Source organism: Lepidochelys kempii, chromosome 13 (assembly GCF_965140265.1).
Source record: "Lepidochelys kempii isolate rLepKem1 chromosome 13, rLepKem1.hap2, whole genome shotgun sequence".
NCBI lineage: Eukaryota > Metazoa > Chordata > Testudines > Cheloniidae > Lepidochelys > Lepidochelys kempii.
Window position 1 is genome coordinate 23,736,696 of NC_133268.1, and position 21,775 is coordinate 23,758,470.

Below are 21,775 nucleotides of genomic sequence, written 5' to 3' on the forward strand. Positions count from 1 at the left end.
TTGGAAACTGGGATGGAGATCTCACAGAAGTGGGTTTCTGACATTTCTGATCCTGGTAGAACTACAAAGTGCAGAGGTGAGCAAGGAAATTAGGGGAAAGTTAAAGTCAAATTTCAGAATATTTTGTTTAACTCAGGTTTGGGGTGAAAGTCTGGATGAGGTTACATTAAAATCAGAACCAGTCCTTACCCATGGCACCGATGCATTGGCCAAAACTGACACCGATATACCAGGCACCCCCAAATTAATTATTCATTCCATAACCTGAATAATGTAAAGACAATAACTATAATTAAATGACCATTTTAAATTTTATCGTGTTTTTAGTTGCCATCTGCAGCTTCCTGGGTGTCTCCTAGCATGAATGTTTTTGCTTTCGCCTTGCTATGTTCTGAGGCCTCGAGTCTCCTAGTGATTATGTGGGGTTTGACTAAAGGGGGGCGCTGAAGGAAGAACCTTCTTTATCTTTTGCTATTTCAATATTCTTTCCCTTTGATGCAGCCTGAAAGACGTGTGCCTGTCTTTGCACTTCAAGAGGCTGATGGTTTTCACAGGTGCATTCTTTTGGTTCCTTTAATTGCCTACAGTGATGGTCCGCTGTAGAAAAATTCATTGTTCATATTCTGTAAACCCCTGTTGACAAAACATCTGTGATAAAAGTAGGGGTAGAGAGCTATCACTAATGCTGACTAGGAAGGAAGATAGATTTTTTTTTCTCCTTACATCTTTTCTATTCCAGAAATTTCAGATTAATTGTTGTGTCCCAAATACAGTTTGATTGTTTTATATGCTGCATCCATTTCTGCCTGTGGCAATGTATCCCACCTGAAAATCAGGATTACGATGTTGGAAATAAAAAAGTTTGGTTAACATCATACCAATATCAACTAGGAATAGAATTAGTTGGCTCTGTGTTCCCATCTCTAAACACTGGAGCACCCTTCCTCACATCAAAAGGGGAAGGCAATTGCCTGTCCTGATTTTTTTTTTTAACTTCTGTCTTAAATATTCCCAATGTTTCGCCATTACAAAGCCACACAGTAGTGAGATATTCCAGTGATGGAAGTTCCGTATATAGATATCCTAGCCTGTTAGGAGTCCATCATTATCTTCAGAACCCCATAACATTTGAACTATATAGTTATGGCAGGACCATACATACACAGTCCATTCTCCGCTGCCTGCCCCTGTGTCAAAACACTAATATCACTGATGTAAAGGGAAACATTTTCTCATGAACAAAAATAACCCAGAAACTTGAGTGAGGATGCTGTTTTTAGACATAACTCCTAAAATCCTGGCTGCTAGACAATATCCTTCAGTTAATGAGGTAGCATATCCTAAATGATTATGCATGGAATCTGGAGTTGGGAACATTTGATTCTAATCTTGTCACTAACGCTTGCCATATGTCCTTAGGCAGGTCAAGAATATCTACATTTTCCCAAGTTTTCTCTGACTTTTAGGGTGCTTCAGTTTTTTGGTGCTCCACTGGTGTCCCTAACAGCCTGGTTTTTCAGAGGTACTAAAGGAGAAAAGGGGCACATAGAAAGAGATGAATTACTACAGGGTGGCAAGTGGCAAAGACCCGCAGAAGGTCTGGTAATAAGGAGGCTAAGCTGTGAAGAGCTGGAACTAGAAATAAGTCTCTCTAAATGTAGAAGCATAGATGCTGGAACTAAAGGTGCTGGGGGTGCTGCTACACCCCCTGGTTTGAAGTGGTTGCCATTATATACAGGATTTACAGTTTGGTTCAATGACTCTCAGCACCCCCACTATACAAATTGTTCCAGCGCCCCTCCATAGAAGCCTTCATTTAAAACTAACTGCAGTGGCAGGGGCAGCAAATGTATTCATTCACTTTTCTTATGCAAATCAGTGATTGGCTACTAGTAGGCACAAAGCGTGAACGTTCAGGTGAGATTTCTCCACACAGTGCTCAGCTAGTATGCCCAAACCCTTCCTGCTCCTTCTGAGAGTAAAAATAGTCTCTCTTCCTGCACATGCTCACTTTTTCTACCTCTCACCCCCCCCCCCGGCCCTTTAAATGTAAAAGAGAGGAGGTATGGTTGTATCCCATGTGGCTCTTCAGAAGTAAAGATGCTCCATTTACCAGAATCATTTGGAGTAATCTCAGCTTTTTAGGGATCCATCTCAGGAGAAATGTGTGGCGTTCTCAGCTCACTACTAATGGCTTTCAAGCTCCTGTGGTTTCATATCCAGTTTAGTAAAGCACTTGGGTGAGTGGTGAGACTTCCATCTCCCATGTCTCAACATCCTCTTCACTTTCCTGACAGGTCTCCATGAACATGAGACTGCTTGGTTACACAGCAGAATTGTCTACCTCCCCATTTCCCAGTCTATCCACCTGGAGAGGCCAGCAGCACTTGTTAACTTAAAAAATAGGAATTGTACCAAATGCCTTGGTAAATAGTAACTAAATAGAATAGAGATCACAGATTGGAGGGAAGGGTGGAGGAGATTTGGTGCAAAGACAGTTCAGGATGAGACCACACTGAACCTAAATCCCATCAGTGTGACAGGTGGTGCTGTGCTTGGCATCATCTTTTGAGTGAGAAATTCTGTTGAGGGCCTGGCAATTTGTCATTTTAAAATTTTGTACTCCCTTTTGCGTAGTGGCTTTTAGATCCCAGTGGCCTCACTACATTCCAATCTAGGTAATTGTTTTGCCTGCCTGTATCTCCCATGATAGTTTCAGCTGGGTATAAGATTTTTTCACACACACCCCCCATTGCACTCTTTGTTGTGTTGCCATATCCAGGTGACTAGTTACCAGCTTTCAGCTCAGAAATAGCTGTTGTTATTCAACGTAAAGTGTTAAATGTGTATTTCTAGGGAAAGTGTTATCTAATGGCTGGAGCAGGAAACTAGGTGTTAGTTCTAAACTTCTGCGGTGGGCTGTGTGTTCCTGCACAAGCCACCTCTCTGTGCCTCCATTTATCCCTCTTTAAAATGAGGATAAAGCCTTCATCACAATGTGGGGATTGAGGCTTCAATGTTTGTAAAGAGCTCTGCAACCAGTCATTGAATATGCTATGGAAGTGCCAAGAATGATTATAAAAAACGGAATACAATAGCAATTACTGTATGAGAGATTTGAAATTCTAAACCATAGTTTTCAGAGCAGCAGCCGTGTTAGTCTGTATCTGCAGAAAGAAAAGGAGTACTTGTGGCGCAAGTACTCCTTTTCTTTAAACCATAGTTGCATGCTTTAAAACACCTCATTTTACTGTCCTATTTTTAAAGTGCACACGTGTGTTTTAATATATATGAAATGTTCATTTCTGAAGTAGTTATTGCCCCATTGTTAATTGTTACAGATTTTGCAGAGAGACGTGTCTCACCGACCATTAGTATGTTCTCTGCTCATACATTAGCAGAAGAGGAGATGCTTTGTTTGTTGTTCTTCACTTCATAACAAATTCTAGAGGGCATTTCCCCCCTTTTATTTCTCTCTCTCTTTCTAAAACTATTTTGTTTTCCTTATGACCGTTTTTGTTTGTTTGTTTGTTTTTTAAAAGAAGTAGTAGTCTTTCTGTGGTTTGAAAATGAGAGAGGGCAGAATTTGTGGGTAAAACATTTTAAATAATGCTCTAATATTAAGAAGCTGCAGATGAAAATTATATGTATTTCACGAATTTTCTGTCCTGCATTCGTACATGTGCACTCTTGAAGCACTGATTGAGGGATGATTAATTAAAACTTTAAAATACCATACAATTTTGAGAAATACCCGCTCAAAAATGTGTGTGTGTGTGTATACGTAGTATACTTACCACCTAATGCATCTCAATCATTCACTCAATCATCCCTCAATCTTTGTGTAAAATACAACTTTACACTCTTACACTCACTTTTTAAAGAGCAGGTTTAGTGGTCAAAGCTATGCTGTAAACATAAATAGGCAACACCTGGTGAAAATTATTCTTACACCTGCATCTTTACCTCAAGCTGAGTGTGTAAAAAGAATAATGAACTCATTAGGACTTTAGATTACTTCTGTCGTTGTGGTATTCATCTCATAAGTGGTACTTATATGACCACTTCTCCTGCCCTTCAACCAATAATTAACCTCTGCTGCAGCTTCTATTAATGTTTGAGGTCCATGGGCCCTTTTAAATAGCCACCATTTAAAAAGAAAAAAATTGCCAGAGGAATGTTTCACGCCAAACTTGCACTGGCCTAAGGTACAGAAATATACAGTTCTATACCTGTGACATGTTTAAGGTGTGATAACATGTGACCCATTAGGGTTAGAAATGTGTGAAAGGGAGATTCCTAACTGTCCAGTGTGGATACACAGCAGTTCATTTATTGTATGGTATCTATCATAATTTTATAGCATGTATCCTTAGCATTAGGTGCTAGTTCTGGTTCTGGAAGGTCCTGTTATATTGGACATTAAAATAATGATATTAATGTGTATTTGAAAAAAAAAGTATGAGATTCTAAAACATTACTTTCAATATTTATCCTCTTTCTCTGAGAAATTTCCCAGTAGTGTGGGATTTAGGAATTAAAGTAGCCTGGTTTTACAGATGGATGAACACAAAAAAATTGTCTCACCCAGTCAAGCTGTATTTCTAAAATAGCTGTTCTTATAAACATGTAGTGCATGAAGAATGTGTGGTGGTATGGTGAGATGTTACCCTAATAACTCATTCAAGGCTTTGACAATAGGGCGTAGGAGTAGACTAGACCAAGTGTCCGAGTGCCTCCCAAGCATTTAAAAAGAGAGAACAGTAGCACTGGTGAAGTGCAGTGGTGTTTCCAAACTCATTCTCATAAACCTCCATACTGTACCCTCATGTTCTCATTCCCTGTGCAGGGAGGATGTGCACTGGTTAGGGCATTAGCTTAGGATGTGAGAGAACTGGGTTCAGTTACTGCCCCACCTCAGATCTCTTGGGCAGGACATTTAGTCTCTCTGTGCCTCAGTTCCCCGTCTGCAGAACAGCAAGAATAGCACTTTTTCCTACCTCACGGGGGTGTTGTGAGGACAAATTCATTAAAGATAGCCAGGTGCTCAGCTACTATAGCAAGTTGGGCCATAAGTACTATAGATAATGCACACTGAGAGATCCACAGTTGCCTGCCTCCTTTAAAGCCCTTTCATTTCTTTCATTTGTTGCACAGATCCAGTCCATGGACCGCAGAGTGTGGAAGTTGTTGACATTCGCTCCCGGCAGCTGACCTTGCAATGGGAGCCCTTTGGTTACGCGGTGACCCGTTGCCACAGCTACAACCTAACAGTCCAGTACCAGTATGTGTTTAACCAGCAGAAGTACGAGGCAGAGGAACTCATCCAGACATCCTCACATTATACCTTGCGAGGCCTTCGGCCCTTCATGACCATCCGGTTGAGGCTAGCACTTTCTAATCCAGAGGGCAAAATGGAAAGCGAGGAGCTGGTGGTACAGACTGAAGAGGATGGTAAGAAAAAAAAAATTTCCCCCCATGGTTCAAAGTTCTAAGTAACTGTTCGGGGGTGTGAGGGGGAAATGACTTTGTAAAAATGGCATTGTGGGCTTGGAGGTGGTGTCTCACGAACTCCGTATCGTATTTCCTTGGGCTGCAATTAAAATAGGGATTATATATACTTACCTATTTTTCGCGGCAAGGATAATGTCTGTAAAGCACTGTGAAGCCGCAAGTAATATTCATGTCTGTCAGTCAACAGCAAAGGACCCAGTTCTGGGGAGTGTTGGGTGCTAAACTCCCAGTGCTGCACCCCCCCCCATTTTCCCTCAACCCCCTGAGACAAACTTCTCCAGTCCCATAGCTTATTTTATTTATTGTAGGGGAAGCTGGTTAATCTAATAGCTCCAATTAGAAATGTGTGCTGCAGTGCCAAAGACTCAGTGTTCAAACCCTGCTGATACCTGTTCTTGTTATGAGTTTACATAACAGAATTTTACTGTCTTCCCTTAAAACAAACAAACAAACAAACAAACAAAAAAACACCCTAGGAAATTACATACCAAATGTGATAAAGAACGTTATTTAGGTTGTAGAGTCAGGCACTCAAGGTAGCAAATTTGAGATTTATGGTTGCATGTCCAACCTTAATCCTGCCACTTTGTGGATATGCATTATAATGCAGCCGTTAATTAGGGGAGCACATGCTGTCTTTTCGACAGGGGTCTGCCCTCATTCAGTGCACAGCTGGAGGCGTAGGGGACCAGAATGAAGTTTGCATAGGCAACTGCAATTCTGACACTTGCAAACTTTTGGGTGTTTAACTTTCCAACCTAAATAACATTTTAATAAGGATTTTTGTACATAAATTAATTTCCAGAATGAACCTTTTTCCATAATTCTGGACATTCCAGGTCACAGAGTGTCCTAACATATCATGTACACATATTATGCTAAATTAATGAGGCCAGATTCTGCCACTCTTGTTCCATTAGAAGTGCTTTGAGGATGTATTATTATTTATTAATATTTGTATTATTGTGTCGCTTAGGTAGAATGACCAGATGTCCCTATTTTATAGGGACAGTCGAGATATTCGGGACCTTTACTTATATAGGTGCCTATTACCCCTCCCCCCCGTCCCGATTTTTCACACTTGCTATCTGGTCACCCTACGCTTAGGTGTCCAGGACCCTAATGTGTGAGGCTCTCTACAAACACAGAACAAAAAAGACAAGAAGCAAGCTACAAGAAAACAATGAGACAATGTTGGTCAGCATGGGAAGCAGTGTTCTCAGCACACCAGCAACCAGTCATTGTCTATCCTTTTTGTAGGCCTCAGAGCAAAAGAGAATTTGAAAGTGGATAATGTTGTAGTGTTGTGGTTGTTTACAGGGAGCTTCTTCCAAGCATGAGGGGCAGCATGGGAGAAAATACAAAGGTGCTTGTTTTGAACATTTAATGTGGGCAACGGAGACTGACATCATGGGCCAATCAGAGGCAGGAGTAGGGTTGCCAGGTGACGGGTTTTTGACTGGAACACCTGATTGAAAAGGGACCCTCGTGACTCCCGTCAGCACCACTGACCGGGCCATTAAAAGTCCAGTCGATGGCACAGCAGGGCTAAGGCAGGTTTCCTACCTCTCATGGCTCCACGCAGCTCCTGGAAGCAGCAGCATGTCCCCCCTTCTGCTCATAAACATAGGGGAAGCCAGGGGGCTCTGCATGCTGCCCTCACCCCAAGCACCAGCTCCGCTGCTCCCAATGGCCAGGAACCACAGCCAATGGGAGTTGCGGGGGTGGCACATGCAGACGGGGAAGTGTGCAGAGCCACTTGGCCATGCCTCCACGTAGAGCCAGAGTGGGGACATGCTGCTGCTTCCAGGAGCTGCTTGAGGTAAGCGCCACCCAGAGCCTGCACTGCTGACCCCCTCCTGTGCCCCAACCCCCTGACACAGCCCTGATCCCCCTCCTACCCTCTAAACCCTTCGATCCCAGTCCAGAGCACCCTCCTACACCCCAAATCCCTCATCCCAGGCCCCATGCCACAGCTCAACCCCATGCCGGGGCACTCACTCCCCTGCACTCTAAGCCCCTGCCCCCAGCCCAGAGCCCCCTCCTGCACCCTGAACCCCTCATTTCTGGCCCCATCCCGGAACCTGTATCCCCAGCCCAGAGCCCATACCCTCTGCCTCAGCCCGGAACCCTCTCCCATACTTTGAACTCCTTGGCTCCACCCCACAGCCCACAGACCCCTCCTGTACCTCAAACCCATCATTTACTCTTAGGTTAAAAGTGTCACAGAGAAAACAATAAAATAACCTACCCACATGCTAATAAGCTTATCAGGGATCATCCTCAAATCTACTATGGGGTCTGGCAGGTGATTAGTCCTTTCAAACCCTACAGAGGGGTCTCCGTTGTGGTACAACTTCAGAAGAGCCTGAGTTCAGAACTCGCATACTCATGAAAAGTTTAGTCTCTCCTTTGTACAGTGGTAGATGTTCTTTGATCTGGAGTTTCCAGGAACAGGTGATCAATAGGCATTGGGTTTTCCGGGCATCTCTTCAAAAGGCCTCCCAAGGACCTCCAAGGAAACCCACTTAACACATTGTCCCAAACAGTTCTTTAAAGTTCCTAGCATTTCCCCAAGCTTTCCATTAATCAGTCTCCTTGAAAAGTTATACACAATTCTACAGTACCATGTAAACAATTGTATTTTTACTACAGTGGATCCCAAAGATATTAAACAATTCAATAAGGTTTAACTTAATTCAGTAAGGTTTGTCCAGGATATTGCAGAAAATTGCTCTCTGTCACAAAGCCACCTTAGCTGAGACTCAAACTAAGAGTCCTTATGGGCTGCAGGCATCCACTCTGTGTAATGGGCTATAAGGAGGCATCTTTCCCTTGCCTGAGCCATTAGGCACTGCTGAGCTAAATTTCTCTCTGATGAAAGTGGCTCTGGCATTACAGTATATCACAAAGGGAAGTCCAGGAGATGGCGGATCTTTCTATTCATTCAGGGAAATGATCAGAGTTTTTATCAGACAGGGCTGGGAGTGCATTTGGTTAGTTATCTTTCACAGCATTAGAGTTTTGCTTGAGTAGGTGGATTTTTTAGTGGCTTTGTAATCGCAATGAAAGATAAATCTTAAATTGTTACTCTGCTGGGGAAATCAGCCTTTCATATTGATAAAGGTGAACAGCCCTGGAGCAGTTCTATGCCAGGGTGCAGTCTAGCTATCTGTGTAGATAGTTTTAATGTTGTGTGCGGGAAAAAGGAGGGTACATTGAATTCTCCACTGGATTTTATTATTCGTTGATGTTATAACCAGAATGTTAGAGCACTGGTGCTATTTAACTCGTTCGTCTCCTCCTTTTCCTTGTAGGGTTCTATATAGGGTACATTTCCCTGCACACACTTGTTAATTCACCATATTTGATGGAACAGTGGTAAATGCACAAGACCTACACTAAAGGAAAATATAAACACCCTGCACGGCAGGGTAACCTTAGGGAGAGAATATAGCGGGCCCCTAAAAATGAGGGTCTGGTATCTCTGCCATTGTTTTCTGCAGTGTCTGTGCTAGCCACTTCACGTAGCACCCTAAGATATTGTTCATTCCATCTCTATTGCTCCTGGACAGAGATTATGGGCTGTGGGGTTGGTCAGTAGGTCTGGGAGATCAGTGGATCTTTGAAAAGGTATTGGGAGAAGGGAAGGTTACATGTTGAAAACAATTTCTGATGAAGACCATGCAAGTGTTCTATCTTCTCTAATTCTTCCAGGCCCCCTTCCCCGGGTGAAATAGTTTTTTTTCCTAAAAGGGAAAACCCTGCTCCCTCCTCTGAATGTGGCACTCATCAAATGCATTGGAACCAGCGTTGTTCTGCTGCACAGGCAGGAAGAGTTATTGAAACCAGACAGGGGTATATACCTCCTGGATGGAGCACAATTCTGTGAGTCTGATCTCTGTCCTGTCCTACAAGGATTTTGAGGTATGGGGCAGAAGCAGGGGAAGCATTGGAGCAGGTGTGATAGATCCATCACTGTGCAACTGCACTAGTCATTGCCTCGTACGATAAAGAGGTATAGCTACTGTGGAAGCTATCACAACCTCAGAGCTTCAGTGGGAACTGTGGAGTGGTTTGGCATAGCTGGTCTATGATACCAAAGAGTGTTTCTTGGGCTGTGCGCTGATCTCCAGGAATTTAACAAAAGTGCACAAATGAAGAATCCAAGTGGCTACGCGTGTGTCTTATTGGTGTCTGAGCCATAATCCTATCTAATACGTGGTAAACTCTGGACATAATATGTAGTCTCATGCTGCATACTCTCACAGCTGTATGTCAGAACAGAACTTGGCCCTAAATGTCTTCAGTTTACCACCTCATTTCTGGAGACCAACTCTCCTCAATCTCCTGACCATTTGTGCTCACTGAACACTTTGTAATCTTGAGGAGACAATCCTTTCTCCTATAAATCCTGTATTTTTGCCTATCTACTGTTTATGCAAGATACTAACACTGTTTTGTGTCTGTTAGCCTCAAGCATGCTGAACCAACTTGTCCAGAGATGGCACACTTATTTCAAAGTTCCTTGTTCGAGGTTTTCAGGAGAACTTGCAATATTCCTTCATACTTTCTTCCATTTAGTAAAATGGAGCTCTTGTGAGGTTCTTTCCATCAGTCAGTGTTGACTCAGACAGTACTTTTTAAAAAAATGTTCATGTCCCCTGCTCTCCCTTCACTGAGTGTTAGTAAAACATCTGGTCTAGGGGAGTCTAATCTCTCAAACACATGCCAAACCCCCTCCACCAATCTGCCCACTTAAATGAGCCAAAATGTGATAAAACCAAACTGGAGGTGTCATAGCCTTTCATGTGATACTGCCAAGAGAGAAGTGTGGTGTGAGCAACCTTGTGGCCAGATACAAGAGTGGATTTCCTCAGTTGTCCGTCTCCCACCAGTTGGTTGGACAAACTGTACAGCTTTTCAACCTGAGCAGCTTAATAGAAAGTTACTTCTCACATTTGGATGCTGTTATTGCTACTTCGGTGTGTAATGCAGGAACTCATGTGCTTGCATACCTAGTTGAGTCTCCAGGTTTGGGATTTGGACATACTACTGAAGTGGCCACGGCTGCCATTTGGCCTTACTTTGTTTACCCTCTTTAGCAGGGTCATGATTTAAGTATAAGATGTCATAATCAATAGGCTGCAGCTTTGCAATGTGAGCCGAATGGGAATCTCTCTCCTGGCAAATCTTACTCTTGAATACGGCAAATCTTAATCTTCCTTCTGGGGAATCTTCACCACAGAAGAAAAGAGTGACTCTTGAATGTGTTCTGCATTGCCTGGCTGTCATTGGTAGATGCATTACTTATGCACTGAAGACAGTTTAATTTTTCTGAAGCCAGAGCTGATCCTTAAATACTGACTATAGCAAAAAATAAAACAAAATGAAAACACTTCCTGTTGCTGATACGCAAACAAAGATGTCCATCAGTTAAAGAAGAGAAAGATACAGCTGCGCAATACCAGTCCTTCATACTGGTACATACATAGCTTCACTCAGTGATTGGAAAGTGCCTAGTTTAATTATACGTCAATGTCCAAAAGACAAGGAAGATTGTAATAGTTAGCAGTCTGCCTGTAAATACATTTTAAGAATAAAATTATGAAGCGAATAACTTTATTCCTAGAACTCAACCAGAAAGTGCACACAGAGCAAAAGGGGAAGAAAATGAACCCATTAAAGAATTGTTTGTGACAATGATGGAAGATTACCTAAGACAGGAAACAGGAGATAAGATAGGGAATAAAATTATCCAAAAGGCTGGGAAGAAAAGAAAAATATTTGGCTTAGCTCATTTACATACATCTTAAAGGAGGTCTTCATGGCTCAATCTCTAGTTATTTTATGTTGGTTTTGCTTGTACACAAAACAGAACTCGTATGCTATTTTAAACTCAGTGTCATACCAAAACAAAGCATGAATCCTGTTATACCTGATGCTTTAAACACAAATCCATTACATCTTTGAGACAAATAACTTAGGCAAATCTTACATAAAAAAAATATTTACTGACACTGTCATCTAAGGTTTAAGACAATGTGCTGTTGAAGTAAAGCTTACAAGGTTAGATCAGTATGTGTTGACCCAGCAACAACAGTAGATGTGTTTATTGGTGTGCCTCCTGAATTATGGGTCACTTAGTCCAGTAATTAGAGTACCAGACTGTGTTTTGTTCTCAGCTCCATCACTGATTTTCCATGTGACTCAAAGCAAGTCATTCAGCTTCCAATTCTGCAATGGACCCATGTGAGCAGTATTGAGATCTAAGCATATTCGTTTCTCAGTTACCACTTCTGTGAAGTGGGGATAATACTTTTTAATCACTTCTGTAGAGAGGGGTTTGGTGAAAGTACTTTGTAAGAGCAAAATATTACTACAATAGAACCTCAGAGTTACAAACACCAGTTACAAACTGACAAGTCAACCACATACCTCATTGGAACCAGAAGTACTACACAATCAGGAAGCAGCAGAGACAAACAAAAAAACAAACAAACAAAAAAACAAACACAGTACAGTACTGTGTTAGAAGTAAACTACTACAAAAATAAAGGGAAAGCGGCATTTTTATTCCACATAGTAAAGTTTCAAAGCTATATTAAATCAATGTTCAGTTGTAAACTTTTGAAAGAACCATAACATTTTGTTGAGAGTTATGAACATTTCAGAGTTTCGAACAACCTCTGAGGTGTTTGTAACTCGAGGTTCTATGTATTTTGCTGTATGACACAAGTTGCTATGTTTGAGGCTATGTTAAATCATGCACACTTGTTCAATTTCTTTTTATTTAAGGAATGTATTTTTATTATCTTAATATGTAAAAGGAATGTGATAAGTTGGAAAATAAAAAATACACATTTTGTAACAAAAGGAAATATCTATAGATACCTGAATATGTGATAAATGGTAAAATTATAAATGCATAATTGCTTGGTAATAGAAGTAGGCAATTTCTTGCATGATCATGTTGGGGATGGGGAAATCTGGGTGTGTGCAGATATACAAACAGAGCACTAGCTGGTAATACATTAAGTAGCTTTTTTATCTTCTATAATCTCTGATTCTGTAATAAATACTCTCAATAAGTTGCCTTTGTCATGTGGGTGGAGCTAGGTATGGTGGATCACTGAAACATTGGAAGATAGCAGCGTCTTTACATGAGTGTGTGTTTGTTGTTAATATTCAGTACTTGAGTTTTCATGTTTGGACCCCCCAGGTCAAGAATGGACCAATAGTAATGGGTACTAATACCTTTTTAAATGTTGCCGTTTGGCCCAGAGTGTATGTTTTCTCAGCTCTAGAGCACCAGCCATTGCTGGAAGACTTCAGCCTCTCTGGCGGTACACATGTGACTGTTGTGGAGAGTTACTGACTTTCCACTCTTTTCCTTTACAGTTCCTGGGCCTGTTCCCCTAGAATCTATCCAAGGAGGACCCTTTGAAGAAAAAATCTATGTTCAGTGGAAGCCTCCAAATGAGACCAATGGTATCATTACACTCTATGAGGTAAGGAGAACAGATTGCTGTGAAAGAGTATCTATCAGACGACCTGTTCCATATGTGTGCAAGTGTAGTGGTCAGCATAGCCATGATGTTTGAGAGATTTCAGTAGGTGTTTAAAGGAGGCCTAAATAAAATAGGTGAGAATCTTCATGGTACCTTGCTGCTGCCACTGAAATCTCGTAAATAGCTCCATTTTAAATCACATCCAAATGTGACCCTTAACTATCTCCATTGCCCCACATCCAGGTCATCACAAATTCTGCCATTTATTGCTCTACACCATTTCCAAGATATACTTTCCTTCCTTTCTGTCCCTAGAACTATAATGCTTTCAGGCTTTCGTTATCTCCCATCTTGAATACTGCAGCCACTTCCTTTCTCTGCCATATAGTTTCCTTCCGGTTTTCACAAAAGGCAGCCAATAAGCACCTTCCTTATTAAGTACTCTCACCCTGTCAGCCCCCTCATGGAATTTGGTTTAATCCATATGTCTAAAAAAAAATGTGTTATCCAAAGCTTTAGCTTTGTCTTCATAAGACAATCTTCACCCTGATAGCTTCACTTGTGTGGTATACCTCTATCCTTTGTCTTCAGGAGGTAAATCTGTTGGGGGAGGGGTATGCGTCTTTTGTTTGTGCTGTGCCTAGCATAATGGGTGGGAACAAATAATTTGAGGACAGAACCTATTGAAGGATGTATGCCATTAGTCTGAAATATGGTGCCTCATCTGTTAAGTAGTGGGACAACCTATGACAGAAATAACAATATTCTTCAATATCTTGGACAAACCTTACTGAAATCTTACTGAATTGATTTAGACCTTACTGAAATGAGTTTCATGCCTTTGGGACTCATTTTATTAAAAATTCAGTTGTTTATTATGGTGAGATTGTATGTAACTTCTCTAGGAGGAGTAGGTATGCTAATGTAATTCCTCTGGTTATCAGCCTTTTGAAACCACCTCTAGAGAGTTTTGCATATACTAGTTCAAACTGGATTCTCCAAGGACCAACAGACAAAGAGAGGATTTTTTGATAAATAGCCTGGTTTTCAATAGGCTCAGGGCTTTTTTTTTTTCCTGATCCAGCAAATCATCAGGAGGTCCACAGAGGACCCCAATCCTTAAGGAAGGGTTAGAAGGACCTATACTGACCTTGTGGAGATTGGGTAGCAGGTGGGGATTACTCTCTGGTAAGATTATTAGCATAATTGTAGGTTCCTTTTATTGTTTTAAATATGTTTTTTTCCCTGTAGTTTGTTTACCTTAAGAATAAAATATGCTTCCTGAGAGAGAACTGTGCACTAAGTTATAACTGAGGGAAGTTATACTATTATTAGAGTCTTTTGCTGGGAATAACATGATGAAGGCAGGGAACTGTTCAACCTGGAAATATCTCAGTCAGAAGGGGGAGAGACATGATTTTCCACCCAAGAGAGATGATGACGTGGGTGGGGTGGATCCTGAGAATGGGTGCCCTTGGTGACGTGAAGGGGAAATCTAGGTGCAGTTTACTTGGACAGTGACATATCTTTTCTGGAAGTTCTGGGAAAGATGCACTTAGAGTATGGATTTTAAAAGTTAGGCACACAGATGGAGTAAATGTGCAAATGATCAGAATTGTCCATTTGTACATGCAATTGCTCAGTTTGTGCATTCATTCCTATTAATCACATGTGCAAATTAAGGGACAAATTCCTGAATCTTGTTGAGCTTCAGTAGGCCATCTTTCCATTTTACCAGTCCTGGAACCAGCCAGGGACTGTTGCAGCCTTTAGCATTATTTAGAGCTGCATATAAACTGCTCTGTGTTATAAAGGCCAGACTGAACCCTTAGTGACTATACTGCACTGTTGCTATACCACTTCCTATCCAGGAATGCCCTGTTAGAGCAGATCTCCATGACCTTTGCACTGCCTGAGAGAGCAGGCTTTGATCTTCTTTGGTATGAGGTTGTGCACCTAACCTATTTGAAAGGAGGCAACTGTGTAACAGACTCTGAACTGACAATCTCATGACTTAAAAGGCTAACCTGTGAGCAGATGCTGCACTGGAATGTATGAATGTACTGACTATCACCTTTTGGAGCCCACAAGGCAAGAGACAGAAACAATTTCCAAAATAGTCTCAGTAAATCAATTCAGTACTCAGTAAAAAGGAGGTACTAATAGCATTTGGCTTGTTAAGGCACAATCCAGAGCTGACTTGCAAGCCCTGTGACATCCCCTGCTGCAATCCCAGCTGCTTTTGGGAAACTAGAAATGTAGGGTGGTGTCCTAGCTCTCACTTTAAAAAAGAGCGTAAAGCCTCTTTCCTTGCAAAGGTAGCTTTTGAAGGCCTAAATGGATGTAAAACCATTGGTAGGGTTGCAAAGAACAACGGTGGTCTCCATTTCTGAGGCAGGATGCTGAGTGAGCTAAAGGTTGAGCACATAGTTTATATAAATAAATCTGTTATGTTGGGGTGTATCACAAAGAACTATCCTGCTTAATACTCTAAAATCTTGCTGGCTCACTTCAGAGTGGAGTGAGATGGAGGGACGGGAACCATTTACAGTTTGGTTTCTTTTTTTGCAGTGGAAGAGCGCACACAGTTATTTTGGGGGCAAGCATGCAGGTGGTAAACTCTGACACAGCCCAACGGAGTCTATGCAGATTTCCCTTCCATAACATTCCCACTTCCCCTCAGTTCTGACCAGCAGACCACCTGCTCTCTCGTCCTAATGGACCCCTTGGGAGGCAGTGCCAGTGATGGCAAACAGGATGTTTTTAGAGTGAACACATGAAGACTAGTTTGAGACCACCGAACTCTTCTACATTGCAGCCAAAGCAAGTTCTGTAGTCTGCTGTCCAGAGGTTAAATGTGGTTTCATAAACTATTATGTCATCTTGCCTCGCATCTATTAAAAATGTAGGTTGAGTTGATACGGTAAAAAGGCTGCATATGAAAGAAGTTCCTCTTGATAAATGTGTGCCATTTCAGCCAGGTCCACAATATATCAATGCTATAGCAATGCTACCAGATGCCTCTATAATAAAAGCAGATTTCAGACGTCTGGGTGTTACAGTGAGGTTAATGCACTAAGCCTTTCACATCTGGAAACCTGATTTTTAGAAGTAACTTGGGTCAAAAAAATAAATTGAGTTTGGTGGCTTTAGCCTAATCTCTGGCGGGGGGTTGTGTATATTGCCAAACTCCTTCACAATTCTCTATGACTAACAATCTCCGTTCAGGGAAAGTTATGGACTAAAATAAGCAATAGGGTTGTAGATCACAACTGAGACACATTGGCCAAACTGTAGGGGCTGGGCAAGATTTCACCTCACCTGTCTAGACTGTAGCTCTATGCACCTCACCTGTGTAGACTCTAGCCAGTACTATTATCCCCTTTTTATGAGCTTCAAATGCACATGTTTTGAAAGGTCTTACATGCACACAGATAACATATTATATAACAGCCCTTGTTTATGCTGCTTAGGAACTGGCCTGGATGGTATAAATTGCAAATTAATTATTTTCTGAGAACACAAATGACCTATAGGAAAGTGAATATAAAAATAAATTGGGGAGTGTAAATGATTAAAAAAAACCTCCTCCTTTTAATTCTTAAAGAGACTTGCTGCTAAACATTACCTGTGGGCACAGCTCATTGAAAGGACCTTATTAATCTGGGGTGCTTTTCTGACTGAGCGACTGCGTAGAGAGCAGTGATACATCATAACAGTGACTTTGCCTCTTAAGTCAGATCATTTCTTGAATCTCATTGGAGGTGTGCATACACAAATTTCCCTTCCTGATTATGACTCAATGCACATTTGATGGCTGCACCAGTAGGGGGGGTCAAGGTGAATTCCAACTGTTCCCGTTCCTCTATTCTCTTCAATAAAGAGGAAACTTCAGCACTAAAACATCCAGAGAATTAAAATGGAACACACAAACATCTCTCTCAGCAGAGATGCTTCCTACTGGGTATGGGGGAATTTGCAAACTGACATGGAGGTATTACCTCAGATAGCCTCATCCTACACAGCCCTCCAAGACAAGTAATCTCAGCATGAATGATGCAGTTGGAGCCAGCGTGGTATAGATATTTGTTTAGTGAGGCGGTCAGAGTATTCTCAATGGTAGATTTCAAGTTGTGGAATTCCATAACACAAGAGATCAACTAAACCCAGGGCTCTCTGTGTTTAGAGTGAAAGTGGAGATACATCCTTTTGATAATGCCCATTTAAATAAAGCACAGTTCTTTGCACATATGGATATATGCCTCACCTTGCTGCCTGAGGAAATTGGATAGCAATTGAACTCTATGTTCCCTAATTGTTTAGTGCCTTTGTGCAAAGGTACCTCTCACCTATGCATTATCTAAAATGGATAGATCTGCTTAATCTCAAATTCAGCTATATGGGTAGTTATTACCCATCAGTTTTGTCTATGCTGGTATTTATCCTTCAAATTTCACATCATGACTGTAGCACTAGTGTAGTTCCATCAATAGTAGCAACAGATGAAGTTTTATTTTAGGCAGAGTTCAGGCATCTTTACCAAAACATTGTCTTGACCTGTTCTCAGTGGATTCTGCTGACGCCTTGGTTAAAATGTCAGTGGCTGGTCTGTGATGCTACTTCTATTGTTTCCTGTCACCAGTGGCCTGCACTAGCAGTATTGCAGTGGTGGGAGGTTTTAAAGAAATACTGCCAATAAAGAAAACACCCCTAATCTATGAACCAGAGTGGTAGTGTTTTTAAGAACAAGAAGCACCTTTCCTAAAAATTGCATCTTCGGAAGTGATGTTACTGTATCAGCTGATGTGGATTTGAGATTCAATAACGATCTAACCTATTTGCAGCAGTCTAGCAACTTCACATGTGTTACTTCATTTGTCAATGGGATACAACTACTCCTAAAGCAGAGGCATCTACCAGTTTTGTTAAAAGAAAACTCCTGCAGAGTTAGGGTCCAGGAAATGCATTTTATGAATGAGTCAATGAAGTCAGTCAGCTTCACTTCTGGAAATAACGGACCAAATACACAGGTATTGTGTAAGGTATTGTAACTTAGATTCTCTTATGCTTAGTTAGAGCCTGCCTGACACACCATTAAAGTTACTTTTGCCTACCCTGCTTACCCATTATCTGTGGTTTTGGCCTATTGTGTTTACATCTTTCATTAAATTTGCTGTTCCTAGGTGCCCAAAATACCTCTACATAAATAAGCTGGGTAGCCCACTAACATTCCATTTACTTTACCTCCAGGCAGATTTTTCACATTAAGCCTCTCTATTATTCTCACACTTATCTGGCAGACAGGAGTCCACATCTCACAAATTGCCATCGCAATTTGCACATGCAGATTTCACATGAAGAATTGGGTTAAAATTCAGCAGCAAAATCTTCAGTAAGCAATTTGTTTAGCAGTCAAAAATCACAAAGTTTGTAATGATTATGTATAACTCGAAAGAGCTTAAAAAGAATGAAAGGACCATAATGAGCCTCTTTGACTATTCAAGTCGCAACTGATTGACATTTATCCTTCATATTGCTCTTGGGGTCTGGCATTGAATGTTAAATAACACACAGCTACAGCCTTGCTTTTAAGACTGACTTTAGAAAAAAATACAATAGGTTTGAGAATTCTTTCACTGGATACAGGCACAGCCGGATTTTAAAGAAAGAACCCTACAGATCTACAAATCAGAATGCAACTAGATTCTATTCTCAGGAAGCAGAAAGCTCCTATCCAAGACAGTAGGGATAGCTCAGGATTGAAATTATGATCAACAGGATGTTGAAAATATTAAGACACCAGTTATGTGGAGAGAGAGGCAGAGACATTATAGTATATCTTACACAAGTTAGTGAAGGGTGGTAATGGGTGAGCGGGTAGGCAGTTAATATAATGAGCATGTGAATAATGGTAGGTGCTGATATATGATAAACCATAGGGGAGATGCACAGATTGATATAAAAGTAAATAACAGAATGGAGATTAAGATCAACAGCTCTATAGCTGGGTTAACAGGTAGCTAGGTATACAGGTGCACATAACAGACAGGCAGATGGATAGGTTTTCAAGCAAGTGTTTAGGCAAACAAGAAGAATCATGGATTCTGCTGGTATATTGGTTAGGTAAGAACAACTTTATAGAGAGGTGTGTGAATGTGACATTAATAAAAGAGGTCGCATTACAGCTGTCTCTCTTAACTTCTTGTGATGGGCAAGATCTAATACAATTGCTTTAAGGACTCCTTCCCACCCTCCCTCCCTACCTCCCTCCCCCTGTTTAAAAGCAGCACAGCTGTTCAGTAATTTTACCAGTCCCATGAAAGCTGCTATACTATATATTGGAAGCTTAAAATGCATGTTAAGAATCAAACTCATTGTGATTAAGCCAATAATATAATAGTTTCTATACAGCGTGGAAGCATCACTGCAAAGATTGTGTAGGAATTTGTATATAAACATCACTGTTGCCCTAAATAAGTGACACCATCCATCCAGCATTACACAATACAAAGGCTTATGCTGTTGTGGATCACAGAGACATAAGATCTGAATCAAGTTCACTGATCAGTTTTGTGCTAGAGTTTTTTTTTTTTTTTTAGGCAATACCTTTATCTCAGCCACTTGTTAGACAGTCCAAGTTGTAATAAATAGTGCACACACACGGACCCAAGTATTTTTTACAGGCTTGAGTCCAATTTCTGAACTTTGGTACCCTAAAATCAAGCACCTATGCATCTAGTTATTCTTTTTAGGCTATCTAAATGCCTATTGAAACTTCCAAGTACAGCAATTTTGGCACCCAACTTTGAAAAGTGTTCCCTTTGTGTATAATGGTCTTCTGGGAATTGTTGATTTTAGAGGTTCACAGTACTTCCTAGGTGGTCAAGGAGGGAAAGAAGAAGAAACACCCAGCAATCCTCTGTGTGAAATACTCCTTGTGTTACTTGACTGAAGATGGAAGGCATTTTTATGAGGCATTTAAATCCTATAGAAGCATTTAAACAGTATCTACAGTATATTCATCTGCTCAGCTAAAAAAAAATTCTCATATTGGAAAGGTCCATCCACTGAGCCATACCTAGACACATTGTCTAAGTAACAAACTGTCTCTTAAAACACTACAAGGTGTATTCTTTTCATGACATATGTTCTTAATTTATTATCAAGTCCTCTATAGGTAGTGTATCTTAGGGAAAAAATGAATTTGTAGCTTCTAACTATTCAGCTTTCTTAGTCACAGTTTTCAAATGCATCAAATCTTTTGTATTAGAATGCCTGGAATAAAAGTGTAAGGGGCTTTCAGACTATTTGAAACGCTTTAATGGGATGTGTGGAGTCTAGTTTCTCTAATCCCAGTGGATTTGAGTTCAAATTGCACTTCAGAGGTTACAGATCTTTTTGTTTGTCTTGTAAAATTGTGATCTGCCTTCCATCATCTCTTAAATTGTCAATGCTCCATTTCTCCTCAGTCACTTTGCTCAGTTTTTCTCTGCAGGAGAGGTAGTTACATGAAAAAAGCCACTGAATTAGAAGGTCATATATCAGGCCAATGGTTGTGGGATGTATTTCCTGGATTTAAAATAGGGTAGGACTAAATTCCTCCCAAGTTGAGCCCTTGAAACCACAACGCATTATAATACAAAGCATGAGAGCAGTAGAATAAGAACAGTGGAATTTTAAAAAGCAGACTTTACCTACCCATTCTTTGAGTCTGTTAAAGTCCCATAGAAAGAAAATTTAGGGGAAAAGGGAATGCAGGAGGTCTGGCAATTTCTCAAGGAGACAATATTAAAGGCACAACTGGAAACTATCCTGATGTGAAGGAAAGATAGGAAGAATAGTAAGAGGTCAATAGGGCTCTGTCAGGAGCTCTTTAATGACCTGAAAATCAAAAAGGAATCCTACAAAAAGGGGGAAATATGGATGAATTGCTAATGAGGAATACAAAAGAATAACCTAAGCTTGTAGGGACAAAAAGGCTAAGGCACAAAATGAGTTCCACCTTACAAGGTACATAAAAGGCAATAAGAAAAAGGTTCTTTAATTACATTATGAGCAAGAGAAAGATGAAGGAAAGTATAGGTTCTCTACTTAACAGGGAAGGAGAACTAATAACAGACAATATCAAGAAGATTGGGGCAATTAATGCCTATTTTTGAAGGTTAATGGTGTCCAGATACTCAACACAATTAATATTAACAAGGGGGAAAGAACTCAAACTAAAACAAGGAAGCAACAGGTTAAAGACTATTTAGATAAGTTAGATGTATTCAAGTTGGCAGGGCCTAATGAAATTCATCCTTAAGAAACTAGCTGAAGCAATCTTGGAACGATTAGCAAGTATCTTCAACAGCTCATGGAGGATCGATGAGGTCCCAGAGGATTGGAGAAGGGCAAACATAGTATCTGTCTTTAAAAAGGAGAAGAAAGAGGACCCAGGGTATTATACACAGGTCAGCCTAATTTCAAGACCTGGAAAGATAATGGAACAAATTTATTAAACAATCAGTTTGTAAGCATCTATAGGATACTTGGGCTATAAGAAATAGCCAGCAGGGATTTGTCAAGAACAAATCATACCAAACCAACCTAATTTCCTTTTTTGACAGAGTTATTCACCTAGTGGATGCGGGGAAGCAGTAGACATATATCTTGATTTTTTGGTAAGGCTTTTGACACAGTCCCATGTGATATTCTCATAAGCAAATGAGGGAAATGTGATCTAGATAAAATTACTATAGGGTCAGTGC

The 21,775-nt window shown here is 40.8% G+C and overlaps 1 protein-coding gene across 2 annotated transcripts in view; it reads left to right on the top strand.

Annotated features, from left to right (window-relative positions):
• PTPRT (protein tyrosine phosphatase receptor type T) overlaps nucleotides 1–21,775 on the top strand; it is a 734,376-nt gene that overhangs the window by 491,351 nt on the left and 221,250 nt on the right. For both annotated transcript variants that reach the window (XM_073309805.1, XM_073309804.1), the window contains exons 8-9: nucleotides 5,158–5,454; nucleotides 12,916–13,025. In XM_073309805.1, the coding sequence (XP_073165906.1) occupies nucleotides 5,158–5,454; nucleotides 12,916–13,025 (407 nt within the window). The remainder of the gene's footprint in view (nucleotides 1–5,157; nucleotides 5,455–12,915; nucleotides 13,026–21,775) is intronic.